General features: G+C 34.5%; 1 protein-coding gene across 1 annotated transcript in view; it reads left to right on the plus strand.

Moving 5' to 3' along the window:
• The first annotated feature begins 660 nt into the window (after window positions 1-660).
• Window positions 661-16,628, plus strand: part of LOC142336434 (adhesion G protein-coupled receptor A3-like) — a 34,791-nt gene continuing 18,823 nt past the window's right edge. The window contains exons 1-3 of the mRNA XM_075385269.1: window positions 661-2,629; window positions 3,561-3,629; window positions 14,232-14,303. Of these exons, the coding sequence (XP_075241384.1) occupies window positions 2,457-2,629; window positions 3,561-3,629; window positions 14,232-14,303 (314 nt within the window). The 5' untranslated portion in view covers window positions 661-2,456. The remainder of the gene's footprint in view (window positions 2,630-3,560; window positions 3,630-14,231; window positions 14,304-16,628) is intronic.

Here is a 16,628-nt window from a genome sequence, read left to right on the forward strand (position 1 = left end):
ATTTATCGAAGATGAGTTGCAGTTTGTAGTAACCGGTTCAAAACTGTTGCGCGTGATCTTGAATCATTTTAGGGTAAAATGGGACTGAGAGGGGGGTTCAGCTACAAGGGTTTTGTTAGGGTCTAAGGAGGTGTGTAGTGTGTTTGCGTAGTGTGTGTGTGTCTCTGTATGTGTTGGGGGGGGGGGGGGGGGGGTTGAGGTGAGGTGAGGTGAGGTGAGGTGAGGTGGGGGTTTGAGAGTTTGATATGGACATTGTGACTGACTGGTCTAAATAATTGTACAACATTAGGCGCATGTGGTGGTAGTGGTAGTGGTGTGATAGTTGTGTGTGTGTGTGAGCTGTGGACTAGTAATGGCACACTACTCTCAGTAGTAGTAGTAGTACACAACTACTACTACTATTGCTAATACTACTTCTACTAGCTGTGGTGTGTGTTGCGTGCTGAGTGGCGTCTAAGGCGGCAGCTGCTTTTAAATTATATAAAGGCTAAACTGACAGCACATTGATTTTGATTGACAGCTCCACCGCACAATGCAACTGTGCTTCAATTAATAGCCAATCAGAGAGCGCCAATTTGAAAAATCTATCCAGCAAGACTGAAAATATATCTCCAATATATCCCACCACCTACAATATACTTGCATACTTGTGCCGTCGGTTGCCGCCACCGTGCTTTGCTACAACTACAACCACAACTACTAGTACTACTATTACTATAAAATGTTGTACTACAATAATAGCCCCTGAGATATATTGTAACTGAAAATACGACAATTCTATTTGATCAATTCTCTTATATTTTTGTCTTTTCACTTTTTCATAAATAAAAATATCTCATTCGCTTTAATCCAATGTGCTGAAATGACCGCCTTATTTTACTGCTCCGCTTCTCTCGTACAAAAGAATAGTCGAAAAAGAACCACTGGATTTTTAAACTAAGCAGTTATTTTTCCAAATTGTAGAATCTAGCATAACTCAAGGCGAACTGAAAAATAAATAAAAACACCCAAAAAGATAAAAAAAATTTTTTCTTTACCTATAAGAAGCTTTTTAATTCATTATTTATAGAAGTCAAAAAGTCAAATTTAGTTTTATATTCCAACTATTTTACTTGATCGTGAGCGTTTTTTTTGAAAATTTCTGTTTTCGTTTTGTATTTACTGAAAATTAAAATTCCAAAAATTGTTTAAATTTAGCAGTGAATATTAAAGTTGAGATTACTTTTGGCCTGCCTTTGGCAAGATCAAACAGTTACAAGGAAAAAAAAACAGGGTTCACTCTTTTTCATTTGGACCCGATTTTATTTGAAGTTGTCCTGCTGAGGTGTTACCCGAACCCTGAAACTATTTTAAACTTGTTCAATTTTGATCTATCTTTGTGTCTACCAAACATAAAACGGCGGCTAGCCGGGTTTATTCTTCAAAATTTACGCCAGAAAAACCCTAAATATCTTGTCTTTTCTAATTACCCTGCAACTAATAAAAGTCTCGCTTTTATTTACTGCCTTAAAAGGCTTATACCTTTGTTGTAATATCGCGGCAAACTTCAAAAAACGGGCAGTTAGTTCCGAAATCTTACCAATTTTTCCCTCTTTCCCTTCTCTGTAAAGTTTGCCCAGAAAAGGTGAAGAAAAGTTAATATACCGACATTTGCAAAAACGGCGTGTAATTCTTTAATATTTAATATAACGGTTATTTTCGCCTGCAGTGTTATTACAATCATTTGGTTCAGTTTCTTATTCCGTCATTTTAATGAAGCACATACCTTTTCCATTCGTAGCGTTTGTCAGTTTGAAAAAGAAGTTCCCAGTTTTTACTAATTAGGTGAATTAATTGTAAAACTTTTCGTGGGGGAAATATTTAGTTTATCAGTTATCTTCATAGTCGTTTCCATTGATTAATTTCCTTTTGAAAATATTTTGTCTTCACTCATTCATTCAGTTTGACATTATTGATCCCGACTTAGGCGAAACTTAATATTCACTTGATAGTTAGTAATTTCCCAAAAGCCTCGAATGACACGATTTGTAATTTGCAGTTAGGGCAGTTGTTTGTTATTATCCGTTTGAGAGTAAACAAAAGCTGCCAAACAATCAACAACTACTCATCCTTTTGCCCTGGAGGAGCTAAGTCTCATTGGTTGACATTTCAACAACAAAACCAATTGTGACAATCCGGTTTTAGCACTTGACACCTCTTGTTATCTCATCGCGATAGGGAAGTTAATTCCATCCCCAAATCCCAAATGATTCTCATTTTTATTTGATAGTTATCCATACGCCAAAACCTCCTCTTGCTGTGGTTTAGTTAATTGTTTATTTGTTTGCCATGACAAATCGATCCTGAACGAAATTGCTCAGCCGCAGACTTCAGTGCCTTATTCCAAAAAAAATTACTCTGCAAAAAAGCTTGATTCATTTTGTGCAGAAACAACTGAATTTACTGAAGTATTTAGGATGTTTACTTTGTTGAGTTCCTTGTTTATTTATTCGACATTTTTTTGGGTTTTGTTTATCGTACCCAATGAAGCTTGCTCACTGCGGTGCACGTGTAGCTCAAGTGGGAATTTTTGCCCGGGGTTAAAAAATCCCCTCAAAAGTGATGTTCTCATTGCTTCGTCTACTGAATGGTGAGTACTGTTTTAGCCAATCAGCTCTGCTTTGCCGATTAAATATCAGCTCAAGGGTGCTCTGCTTAGCCGAATAAATATTTGATAATTAATTACTGGAAACCTGAGAAATACTCACAAATAGAGCTGAAATAGTTCGAGCTTTTTTTCAAAAAAATTATGGTTTTTAAGCTAATTAGCTCAATATCTGAGAACAAATCGAATCATTTCACGCCTCGCTGTCATTTCCACCAGTGTGTTATTTCGACATGAGAGGGTAAAGCCATTTATGTTGAACTAGTTCGAGTGTTAACCCCTTTTTATTCATCCGAATTCTGCGCATGGTTGAGTTTTGAGTGAAGTAGTCAAAATAGTGAAATAATTGAGTAAATGTCACTTTTTCATGTCCTTCAGACGGTGTTGATTTAATGACTCATATTTATTCGTGAATTAATCTGATAAAAGATTGCATTAAAAGGGTCTGATTTTTTGGGGTTATAAAGGTTCCAAGCTAATGAGAAACGCGATCGCTATACCATGGTCATTTTGTAGTATCAAATCTAAAACAGAAACTCAATACTTTTTATAATGAATGAAATATTATCAGCATTTTTACAGCTTTAAATTGGGTTGACATTTTGAGAGTTGAGTAGAAATGGTGTTTTTTTTAAAAAAATCATTTACAGGTAATTTAGGTTTGACTGATAAATCTAGGCTGATGTACGTGAAAAAAAATCAATCTGTCCAATTATGCATGAATAAGGTCTCGTTCAAAACTAGAAACAGCTTTTTGAAGGGCCGCACAAAGTTTTGTAAGTTTTCACAGGCGCCTTATATGTCTAAATAGGGTTTTCAAGCTTTTTCTAAGGTGTGCAACCTGGGCTATTGTTTAATTTTTAACATAGTATGACATTGACACAAATGGGTAAAAAATTGAATGGATGTGCTTCAGGTACTTCGAGAACGGGGAGTTCGAATACATTCCACTGGACACCTTTGGATACACGCCCATCACAAAACTGTGAGTTAATTACTGCAGTCCTAGACTAATCAGTAAAATTATCACTGAACTAAGTTATCATCATACTCCCGGCTCCTATGCCCAGACTCTGATCACGTCTTCTACCATGAAATGTCCAAGTTCAAACATTGCTTTTTGAAATCCGAAAAGCGCATATTCAGCAGCATTTGTGAACAATGTGAGCGCATTTATTCTATAATGCAGAGCTTAATTTGAGGAAATAGCAAACTAATTCCACGCCAGTTTTTCATTGACAACAAGCGTCAGACAAGCAAAGGCAGTTTTCCTCTAAAACTTCATTTTCAAATTTGTGACATCAAAATTATACCATACCCTACTCTTCCAGATTATTCCCAAAAAGTGTTCTGTTTTTGTAACAGCATTCAAGGGATGGATTTCTTATCATCAAAATTACAATACGCTCTAATAATGGAACAAACGGAGACATACAATAGGAAGTTACAATGCTTGTAATACCCTTGAGAAAGTTTTCAATCTCAAAATGTGTTGTTCACTGATTGACATGGGGGGCTAATCCCCTCTTAAACCCTATTACCCATTTACCCACACACTACACAAAGCCCAATCTAAAGACAAGGCACCTTTAAGATTGTATGCGCTTTGCATGGCAGTTGTTGTAGCACGTGTTTGCGTGTCCGTTTTTAGCTTGAAGTATTTTTTGCCAGTAAACTTTTATCTAAGCACCTGGTTCAAGATACTGAAAATGGCCGAACGGTTTTTATCGAAGTTGGAACATCAATTCAAAAATCTGTATTAGCAATTTCAATATTTTTTTGTCGAAAATGTGCTATCAAATCGAATGTATGAAGTTTATTTACAAAACGAAGTTGCAATTACAAACAATCACTTTTCCATCAACTTTATGTACATTAAAAAAACTATGATTCTCAAACCAGATATACCAGATTTCTCTTATTTGGCTCCGTTCAAAAATTTTGGGTTTCGCTTAACCACGAAAGATATTTGGAGTACTTACGCAGTAAAAGAATTGAATTAATGAAAAATGGCGACAATTATGCCTGGCGAGTGAATGAGGGTGTCATTTTATTGTTTCAAGTGTTCCATTTTCTCGACAATATGCATGTGTCTATATATGCGCATGTTTGTTGCCTGAGGCTGGAAAGAACTCAGGCGGGATTATCTCGCTTTCAATCGGTCAAATTCTCCGACTGGGCACCTCATTCAATTAACTGGGGTGCCGCTCGTTTCAGCCCATAAATACGCTTTTCTACCCTGCCTCTCTCTACCTCCAATCAACGGGGGGCAGTTCGCTTGGCTTGTCAAACTATTAGTTTTGAACTCTACAACTCTTTTGCGATCGCTAACTATCAAATACGAAACATGAAGCCTTTTTATAATCGAACGTCTTGGCAATATCATACCTACCCAGGCAGGTACACAGAAAGTGGGGCTTACTAAGCAGAGATTAATTGCACTACAGACGCTATAATAACGCAATTCTAAAACTAACGTCTGAAAACTGACTCTGTTTTCTTTGCTACCCTGTGTTTATATGTTTCGTTGCAGGGTTGTACAACTTGTAAACATGTTTATCAATAAACTAAAAATTGTTTTCGGTCAATGACGCCTTTGTCTAATTTTGTCCAGATTGTGAAACGTTTATTGGATTATTAAAACGTTCATTTTGAACTTTTGCCGTAATTGAGAACGCTCTAGTTTGTTAACTTATTCTTTAAAACGTTTCAGGGGCTGGGCAGCTATCATATCTAGTCAAAACATAATCACTCCGTAATTTCAATATCGGACGTTCGAGCCAAACTCAAAACAGGTGAAATTTGTAGCGTCTTATATCAAATTTTCGCCCTCAAGTTTGTTCATGTATTCTGAATTTGAAACTATCTTTATCATGCTTGAATGCAGATTTATTTGACAAATTCTGAACAGATTTCAGTTTTCACGTCAATTTCAATCAAAGTCACTGAAGCAAAACTTATTCATGACTCGCATGAAAAGTTTGCCGAGTTGAGGTTGTGCTGGAATTATAATCAGTTTAGTAAAAAAGCATTATAAAAGTAAAGTTTTGGTAACAACGTAACGAGTTAATATTGAACGACTCTTAAACGTGCAAGAACAAACAGAATGTTTTACTTTTTCTCGTCTAAAACAACTACATTTGATCAATTAATTTTTTACCTGATTTGCAATTAAGTGTGCTCTATAATAAAGCGACTAGTATTACCATCAGTAGTCAAACTCAAACTGGACTATTGTTAGTAGATTAGACTAAAACAACATTGCGTATCGCCACCAAGACGAACAAACCACGCTGTTCACTTGAAGAAAACTCGACGGGCTTCTAACGAAAAAACTGACAGCTCTAATTCCGATTTAATCATAATTATCATCACCATTTCAAGCACGCTTAATTAATTTTTCACAAATTATTATATCTTACGTCAAAAAATATTCACATAGGCTGAAGAATTCTTCTCAACCAAAAACAAAAAGGTTCATGTTTGTTTTGAAAATCACAATGGAAAACTGAACGCAAATTATTTGTAATTGGAGTTGAAAAAAATACTAACTTGGACATTTTTTGCAAAAAAAAAGATGTTGGGTTTAAAATTTTTCGTGCAATAAGTCATTAAATTGAAGAACACTTTTTCTAAGTTATACTAGAGACCTTATTTCATGAATAAGTTTAGTTTTGTTCAAGATTGAATCGGTGGAGGCGGAGCGAACTGTTTGACCTGAAATAATTGATATATGTTGATTTTGATGTCACGTTTCATTTGCTTTCAATTTCAATTTCACACTGTCACATATTGTGTAAACATTACTTCGTACTATTACACGTATTTTCGCCTCCCAAACAGCAACAATCGATATTGTCAATTTACTGCTGTTCCAAACAGATATTTTTTATCGAACATAACAAGCATTTCTTTAAACAGATAGCAAAAAATTGACTTTGATATTAATTTAGAGGGTGATCTAATGATTTGAGATCTAAGATGTCATGTAGCTATCTAAGCTGGATACCTAGACATTGTACCAGTAAGTCTTATGGACATTTTGCAGACAGCATGGTTAAATGCTGTGACATAGTGAGCTTGTTTCGACATTTCCAGCAGCGAGGTCGCGTTTCTGCTCGCTGTGCTGCAAAATTGAACAATTTAGAAATTAAAATCCATATATTGACACATGATTCACAAGTTATTCAGAATCTTTGCACAGTTCTTGGAATATTATTTCAGAAAATAAAATTTTAATAGAGAATTTTTATACGATTATATTAGAACAGGGACAATAGAGTAAATTGTATTTCCTCAAATAATTAGTCCAAAATTTTTTTCACAAACATTGGAATCCAATTTGGGACAAGATAACTCAAAACATTGAAATTAACATTAGTTGAAATAATTTGACTCAATGAATACATTAATTTTTTCTTTTTTTTTTACATTTAAAAAAACCTAAAAAATTTTGCATATTTCTGTACCTGCCGTATTTCCTTTCTAGAAGTATAAGGATTATTAAATACTTCTTACAAATACTGTTGCTAATAAGGAAATTGAGAAGAACGAAAGAAAAAAGAGAAAGGACCTTAAGTAAAAGCAGCAGCTCTCAGGGAGTCTTGTATACTATATTCTGTTCAGTTAATAAGACATGAATAAAGGGAGGGCAAGACATTCTATCCTTGCAATAGAGTCTCGTTGTCTTAAATTGGCTCTCTTTTCCTCAAATATCCCCACCCCTTTCCCTCCCTTATTTGCTTCTTCCCGTTCTTCATATCACACTTTTGTTCCCACAATTACTTCCTTACATGCACTCATAAAGAAGTCAAGGTCACTTTTATAATATGAATATCGAATTGCTCGTTGTATGTTTGTAGTGTGAGTGTGTGTTTTGTAAATAGTTGAGTTTAATTGTCCTTTATTGCTATGTTAATTCAAAAATGAATTTGTCAAAGTGTTCTAAAAAATTGACCTAATATTAAAATGCGTCGGTAGGTTTGAAGCATTCTTTTCTGAAATTCACATTGAATGTTTTTTGTATAACATTTTACACTTTTCATAACAAATATATTTGTTATGAACACCATGTTTACTGTTTTTAACATTTTGCAAAACTGCAAAAAACTTTGGAAAATGAACCGGAATTTACAACTTCGCAAATTATTTAATTAGTGACCTGTAAATTATATTCCGCACGAAATATTGTTTAAGCATGGAAGATATGAAGATTTTGGAGTATGCTTCTGAAGAGGCTTTTGTCGGCTGAAGTTGTTCATAATCTAAGATTTATTGCAAAAATATTGCACAGACATTTTCCCATATCATTTTCCCTACCCCTTCCATACTTGTACGCCACACGTGCATTCATTTGAAATTGAGTAGAGCAAAATAATATCCGCCCACATTTATTGCAAAATTGGGATATAAATGTCAGTTTTAACAAACTACAAATTGAGTTTCATTGGAATTTTTTGTCTGTGGCTGATTAAATTTGTCTCGTTCGCAATTTTTAATATCCATGAATTCCAGCCCTCATTTTTACTCAAAAATGCTCTCACAAGGTGCTCTTGATGAGCTATTTATAATCCTAAGTTGAAGAAGATTTTCAAATAGTCTTTTAAAAGTAAAGGGAAGTTATAGAAACGTGTAATATGTGTGTGTTTAATTATTAATCCCTGGGACTTGTTTTGGGTCTTTGTTTTGATTTTGCTCCAGTTGATTGAATTTGCATTTATAATTAGCATCAAAAACGGGCATGGTGTCAATAGCTAATCATGCGTGTCTAATGGACAAGTGAATAAAAGTACTTCAAGCTTAAATTATCCGTTTTTTTTCATTTTCAGCAAATTTTGACCTAATAATTATCAGTCAAAATTTCAACAGAAATGTTGAAAAAAGATACTTATTAAACTATATTTTGAGAGTTTTTAGAGAGTCTTAATTATGACGTCTTAATTATGACAAAAGTGACGTCATTTTTGTACCCCTCTGCCTCATGCGCCCCCTCCCCAAAAAGAAGAGAGGGGGCGCACATTAAAAAAAAACACTTTTCAACTGGTTAATTTTTTTGTCAATTTGTTTTCATCCGATGATTCGCATTTATAACGTGATTGAAAATTGTTCATATAAGTATACGCTAATAAGTTTATCACTGATTAGCAATAATCTGTTATCATTTCAAATGCCCCCATTCTAGGCTGTTATCGTCAGTGAAGTTTGTTAAAAATCCCTTCACATTACAGCTTTTAAATTGTCAGTAATTTTTTTCTGATTTTGATCAACTTCACTAAGGTTTAATTTTGCCCTTTAAGTGCGCTGTCATTATAATTGAATCAACTACCCGGACAGGTGAAAACAAAGCAATGATGAGTCACACAAAATAGGAGAATTTACCCAAAACAGCCCAAAACATCACCTCTAATAAATAGCATTTTATTTTTAAGCCATCAGCCTATTTTCTCTGCTGTTTTTCAAAAATTTTCGAGGCAAACAAAACAAGAGTTGATAAAATGGAAGAGTGAATTGAAAATTTGGGTTGTCTATTGAATTTAGTGTTCGTTGAACTTTGATTCGATTTTTCCTTGGCTAAAAACAGACCACCAAGGTATGGCAAAAAGAAGCCAGTCTATGCATGGTATGGCGGGTATAGAAGCGGCAGTATTAGGAGTAATACACTATACTGTGTAGGGTTGAATTTGATCGTAATTGAATTTGTTTTGAGTGGCAAAGAAAGACCAATCACTCAAATCAATAAATAGCCCTGGCATGCTGCGAGTGTGTCTTTGCCTTCTTAATACACACCTTGCTGGGCTGCTCACTACCGATGCACCAATTAGATTTCAGATTATTTGGCAGAATTCGAATCCTCTAGAATCTGTATGCAAATTGAATTGCTATCAAAATCTTGTTTCGTGAAAAAAGTTATTATCTTTCAGGATCTTTCAAAATTTTTGATTCTTGAAAAAATGTTCTCTGTTAAGATCATGCTTTACTCCAGTAAAATGGTTCCTGCCAAATTTTGCCACATGAAAGATTAACTTGCTATATTCCTACAATAGCGAAGAGTCTTACGAATTATACGCAATTCTATGGAGAAGATATCTTCTTATATAATTCGGTTCAAATCTTACAAGATTTTATAAGATAACCATTGTGATTAATTGTGAGAAAATGTTCGATCCAAGTTTAATTTTAAGGAATCATTTTCATTAAAATCTTTGTTCAACGGAAACATCATTCAAAAAATTCGACTTCATTGAATTAGTGTTGGAACCATTAGTGAATTTTAATCGTAATTTGCTTGTTTGAATAATTGATAAACTTTTGATCAATAAAATTATAATTATTGCGAAAAATTTCGGGAAAACAAGATAGAGAAAAGCGAAGAGAAAGAGCACGACTTAAATTTATATTTAGAGCAAAATTTATTGAGCTGTAATTCTGGAAAAGTTCGACGCAATTTGCTAGCTGAATGTTATGCTAATTGGCGCAGTTGATTGTAAATAGATGTGTATCGATGGATGTTTTGGTCTATTTTTTGGCCGGGGCTAAACTGGCAATGGCATTCACCCGGAGCTGTCATTTTGCACCAATTCCAAACATTTCCCTCCCTTGTCTTCTAATTTCGATCCTAGAGGGACGTTTTTAAAAATGGGGAACAGCACAACATACGCAACTTTACATACACACGCTCATTTTCTCTCAATTTGTTCACGGGTTGTATCCTGAATAAGGGCGTTGAAATTAGCAGGGCGAGGGCATGAAAAATTACAATCATACAGGGAGAAATTAAAATTTTCCGATCAATGTCTGAAATGTATTTTTTTTCCTGAACAAATTAAATTAATTTTCCATCGGATGCTCAAGACTAGTTGCTGCACTTGGACATGATGAAATTATACAAAATCTTTAGCCAAATTTCGGACTAAATAGTTAAAAAGTTCCGTGAAGTTTTATGCATTATACAGGGGAAATTTAATTTGGTTTTAAAATTTGCGCGCCATTTTATTGTGTAATCATGTCGAGTAAGACGCCAATTTGAGACATTATCTCTAACCAGGAGATTACTTGTTGACAATTGCATAATTGCTATTCCATCACTTTGATATTCATGAATTACTCCCTGTTGAATTGAAGCTTCATTGGGAGCAGGTGATAAGGTTTTCATCACATTGGCATTATTCTTCACACTTAGGCAATGGGGGGGGGGGGGGGGGTTGATAAAGTGCGTGGTGAAAATTGAAAACTAAGTCAAGCACTTCTAAATCAGGAAAAACTCAATGAATAGATTAACTTTTTATGCCTCTGATAGGTAGACTTTGGAATTGATATTGAACCAAAAATTCCAGAAGAAATCTGGTTCTCTAAAAGGGTCGCACAAATAACTGATTTCAGGCAACTACTTTCTTCCTATATGTTGTCTAAGAAAAAACACACTATGTTGTAAGTTACTATGTGCGCACTTCTTTCACTATAGCATATTTTTTGTGTTTTTTATCGTTTTTTAAATGCTTTTATAGAGGCCATACATTTGAAATGACATAAAGTGCAAACATAAATTTGATTATAAGCTAAACTTTCCGGAAATTGTAAATTTATAGCTCGATTTCCTATTAGATCATATTATTACTTGATCATGATTTTGAAGTTTGAAATGAAAATGCTTGCTGCACAATTATCAACTTCGTATGCTTATTGCATAGGGTTTCTTTTGCCAGCAGTTTTTCTATAAAAGTAGGCCGGTTTTCCTCTTTTGCTAAAATTTAATTGAATTTTTAATCATTATTGAGCAACAAATTGTTTTGATCAATAAGCTTGAAAAGGAAATGATTTGTCACCAAAATGATTGAAGGAAGTAGTTTCTAGTCCGAGAAAATTTGAACAAAAGTTTTCACTCAATAATTTTGCAGAAAATTGAGAAAAATTTGTGGAGACAGAATTTGTTCACGTCGCTAGACTAGTTAAATAGCGAAATGAACAAATAATTTAAGATAGGAGATGAGCAAGTGTTTTGACGGACATTTGAAGTCTTTTCAGTTCTGAATCGATAGGTGAATATAGAATCAGCTGAGTTTACATTTAAGCAGCGTTCATTATTTTTCCTCAATAGAGGCATAAATTGAGTAAATCTACGCGAAATAACTCAATTATTAATCAGCCCTCAATCACAGGTTGTGACACTGAGCTTAAACGTCATCAGAAACGGGGGTAGAATTAAGATGTTCATTGCTCAGAATTGGTTTAGCCAAAGAGTGACAAAAGCTTATTATTTCTATCTTTTTCACATGTGCTTAGCCACACGTCTGTCAACTATCTGGACACCTGGGAAACAAAGTGGGAAAATAAAGCCGCTTTGTTTTTATTTGGATACTGAATCTTTCATTAAGTAAACACGAGTCAAATATTTTGGCCACACACAGACAGCTGATTATTTAACCAGGTTGAGAAATACTATCAATCTAAACTTCATGGTTCATCTTAAAACTGATGTTAACATAACAAGTTTATCTCAACAAAGTTGCGTATTTTGTCAAATATACTTCTTTTATAGCTAACACATGATGCCATAATTTTTACTCACAATTTAGTTTTCCTCAGAAACAAATTTATTTGATAAACTTGATTCAGTCGATAGAGCTAAATATAGTCACAATATTAAAGCGGAAGAGCTCTGATGTCGAAAAAGATAAAAATTTCATTGAAAAATCCGTATCTTTAGTTTCCCGTTCTGTTTACATGAGAACTTTAAAGGCCAGTATATGCTAATATATCAAAGGAGAACATAAATTTATAATGAGGGGACAAATTTTAGATATAAATTTTCTTGAATTGTAAAATTTTTAGTTTGTTTCATCGGAAAATTTGTTGTCCAAATAACTTGTAACACTTACACTCATATTCCTCAATACAATATAGGAGAATGCAAACAACCCGGGATATTTGTCAGTCATAGTTGTTGAAAATGTCAAACACACTTCAATCTACTTAAGGTCAGACCTGCTGGCTTTTCCCTACAGTCTAAATTTCACATTTAGGAGCACATTTAAATCAATAAAGACAAAGTACACGCCGTTAAACACCGTCGAATTTTTACTAATTTTTGCAAATATTCGCCTTGTTTGGGGACATGATGTGACTTTTATTCACACGAGTGTGTGTGTGTGCGTGGAGGATTTATGTGCGGTCTGTTACAACAATTGAAACGTCACTTCAAAAATGAGACAGATCTCTTGGAATTTAATTTCATTTACATGCATATTCATCTCAAATAGAGAAAGTTTTTTCCCCCTACTACTTAAACCCAGCCATATTTGATTGTATGAAATAGTGATGCGATAAAGGTAGAGAGCTATTCAAATTAATCTTTCAAGGTATCTTAATTTGCTGCGCTCAATTCAAAATGGAGGCGTATCAACTTGATTAAGTTGTCTGGTAGTATTAAATTGTCGCCTTTTGTTATAACGAAGAATGTTGAAATTTGGCTCGTGTTAGAATGTGAAATCAAGGCTTGATGATCATAGACGTTTGAAATACGGCGACACAGCTTCTCTTGTGTGCTTTTTTGTTTAATTTTTGTTTGTTTTTTTAATGTCCTTGAAATAAAGTTATAGTCACGACGAAGCTCCCCTTTTTAAACATCGAAATCCTTGAATCTGATAAAACCTAGATTTCTTTGTTTGATTTAAAAGCGGTCTGCCCTCTCCTAAATTAAGAGGCAAAAATGGAAGTCCTCCATTAATCACAATGTATTCAAGTACCGCTGAGGGTGGGCCTTTCTTTGAAAAAATTCATAGGAGGAACTTGTCAACAAAACCTATTTGTCTGACCCATTTTCTCCAATAATTTTCTAATTCCAGAAATGGGGGTCTTGAAATTTCTTGCAAAGATTTTCTGGGTGATTTAAAAATTTCATTGTCGACAAATTTGTACAGCTGACAGAACTGTCATTGTGAGAATAATCTAAAGACTGGTTTAAGCAGTTCCTAATGCATTAGTGACTTTTATAGACATCACTATACTGTTAAAAACTTCTTTGTTATCGTAATTGGGATTAGTTTACTGCTTTTGTACGCCCATAAAAATGTCCTTGATAATTCTAACGACGGAAACTGTCAACGAGGACAGATAGATTTAACAATTCAATCGTGACGTTTTGACAAGTCGAATTTTAGTTTGAGCCATTAATGTTCAAGTGAAAACTACATTTTTTAATTGGCAGTTTAGTACGTAATTAAGGCGGTTCTACCCTTATTTTGACAAGAACCACAAACCGTGATGTCAAAATTGAAAAGTGTCGATGAAGGCACAGCCACATTCATAAACCAGAAAGAACTTGACTTAAAGTACTTAACTTTAGGATATTCACCATCCGTACAGTTTCTTAGCTTATCATTTGAAGCAAACAATGTCTTTAAAAAGCTAATTTTGAAAAAAAATTGAGAGTATAATCTGTCGTCTATGGCTTGTAAAGTGTTAATCAGAGTGACGTTTGAAATCGTCAATTCAATAATGTTACAAAGCTCATTATAGATCTTCTTCAGAAAGTTCTCAGAATTGTGCGTTTTAAGTTCTCTTTTTATCGTAACTTCATTTTTTATTTCAGGTCATTCAGGAACGGAAAGTTGAAAGATCTGCCCAATGGAGTGTTCAAGAAGCTGAAAGGCCTGAAAGAACTGTAAGTACCGCTCTTTTTATAGTCAAATCAATATTTACGTAATTCTGTGAGAAATAATCCAATATTCTTTTTCTGCGACTTTCTGCTATATCATCTCTTATGTGTATCATCAATTTTATTTTTAAAAAAAAGTATGATATGACGATGGCCATCTAGTCCCGGTCGGGGGAGTCGCCGTTATCGTCTTTCTTCTTCAATTCCTTGGGTTTTGTTGTTTCAAAAATAGGATCCTTGTTTCAATTTCTTTATTCAATCATTTCTTTTGTTTCGCCACGTGCACCTTTGTTTAGCTTGTTTTCGATTATTCAAACTTGTCGAAGAAATCAAGTTTACAACATTTAGGCGGCAAAATATACTTGAGAATTATCACATCGATAACATGATATGCGTTCAATTTTTCCGATCACACCTGGTTATCCAAAGATGTGATAAGATAGTTTTTTTTCGTGTAAGATCCGATAAGAGAAATTTTTTGCGGCATGCTATCGGACTTTTTTTTAAAAAAATGTTGAGTAAAATCTGGAGTTAAGTTATGATAATTGCCACATCTTTCGCAACGAGAATTCATCAGTCACTTGTATGTAATATGAATGTCACTTGTATGTAATAGTCACTTGTATGTAAAGTTCATCAGTCACTTGTATGTAATAGTCACTTGTATGTAAAATTTTATGATTCTTATTTTTCACCTATGAAAAGAATATACTATCTGCATTTCAATGTTAATATGTTAGGTTCAGACAATTATTCCGAAAAAATGCAAGTTACTGCCGAACGCTGTTTCCGTCAGGTGAGACACAAGGGGAGTTGTTTTCTCTGATTTAAAGCTAGACTTAAATTCTGCCCATTCTCTATTGTGACTTCCTTTGAAGCTGCCCACTTTGACACAATCTAATCAGTGTTAATTTAAGTGGTAGTCGACTAAAGTGACAACAAGTGGTGGTAGTAAAAGCGAGTGGTTGTTGGTTTGTTTCGTGTTGAAATGGCTGTCAATTTGGTAAAAGTGTAGCAAAAGTGTTTGTGTGATAAATTGGACCTGATACTACTTTATTATGTGTAAGTTTATATTTTGTCAAGATCTGTGTTGCTTTATCACAATGTTTGATTATAAAATATCCTCCAATTTCAGCCTATTTGTTTAAAGCTTAGACCGCGAAATCAGGGAAAGATTTCGTGTAATGAGGAATAAAGTATTAGTTTATATAAATGGTGGTAAAGCAAACATTAAACTATTTGGTTGTTAAACGACGCTCAAACATTGTAACTCACGCTACCCTTTCTCTGAATAACCCGCAGGCTCCCGTGTACAACTCGGATCGGCTTGTTTGGAAATTTGATTAAGAATACTCAGGTGTTTACTAAATTATTTACAAAGTTCCCCTGTCCACTATCCCAATTGACACTTGCATAAAGCGCAGGCATCCATCAGAAGACCTCTCAATCATTCTGCTGGAAAAGGCTGGATTCCTGTCTATCGTCCAAAACACTCACACCAACACCCGTCCAGTCCAGACACACACCAACACAACATACACTTACACACTCCACGCACACTGAATACTTGTTAACAAAACTACACTCCTAGTTTAGAAGACTTTTATTTACAAAGGAAGCAAAATGCCACTTTAATATTTCACCACAAATTTCTTAATATTTCATGCTTGTCTTCCTTGATAACTTCCTGCTGTAATTCTGGCTGATAGTTACTTTTCAGCAAGGCTGTGAACAAAATCTATCGACTTTTCACAAACAATCTTAGAGCTAGTAAGCACAAGTCATGAACAGGAGCAGCCATGTTTCACAAAATTGACCTAAATGTTAGATCCAATTGTGGTCCCCTGATAAAAGGTACTAACCAATTATAAAAGCAAGACTAACTGGTTAAATTAAGTGGCGGCCGAAGCCACAACCAAAACCTCAAACCCTCAACCCTCTCAGCTCAGACCCTGTTCGTTGTCGATTGTGCCACCCGTGATTAGGAGCAGCTTGACTGCATATTCTGCAGCTTAAATCTTGATTGGCTAAATCTCACCTTAAGTCTGCCGCTTAAACTGATTAGATCTTCAAATGCCTTTTTTGTAAACTGACTGCACAGTCAAATCTCAACACGCATTACGCTTCCCTCACTCAACCCCACTTGTTGAGGTTTTGACATTTCCAAGTCAATTATTTCTAATAAAATTTTATTTAATCACTCCATGTCTCAAAACTGGCAAAACTTCAAAAAAAATTATTTCGTCCTATCAGCTTAAATTTCCCACTTCTTGTAAAAATGCTGAATCATCAATTAAAATAATCGAAAACAAATGGTGATTTTGTACTCCA

The sequence above is a fragment of the Convolutriloba macropyga genome, chromosome 1 (assembly GCF_964194025.1).
Source record: "Convolutriloba macropyga chromosome 1, txConMacr16.3, whole genome shotgun sequence".
NCBI classification, from domain to species: Eukaryota; Metazoa; Xenacoelomorpha; order Acoela; family Convolutidae; genus Convolutriloba; species Convolutriloba macropyga.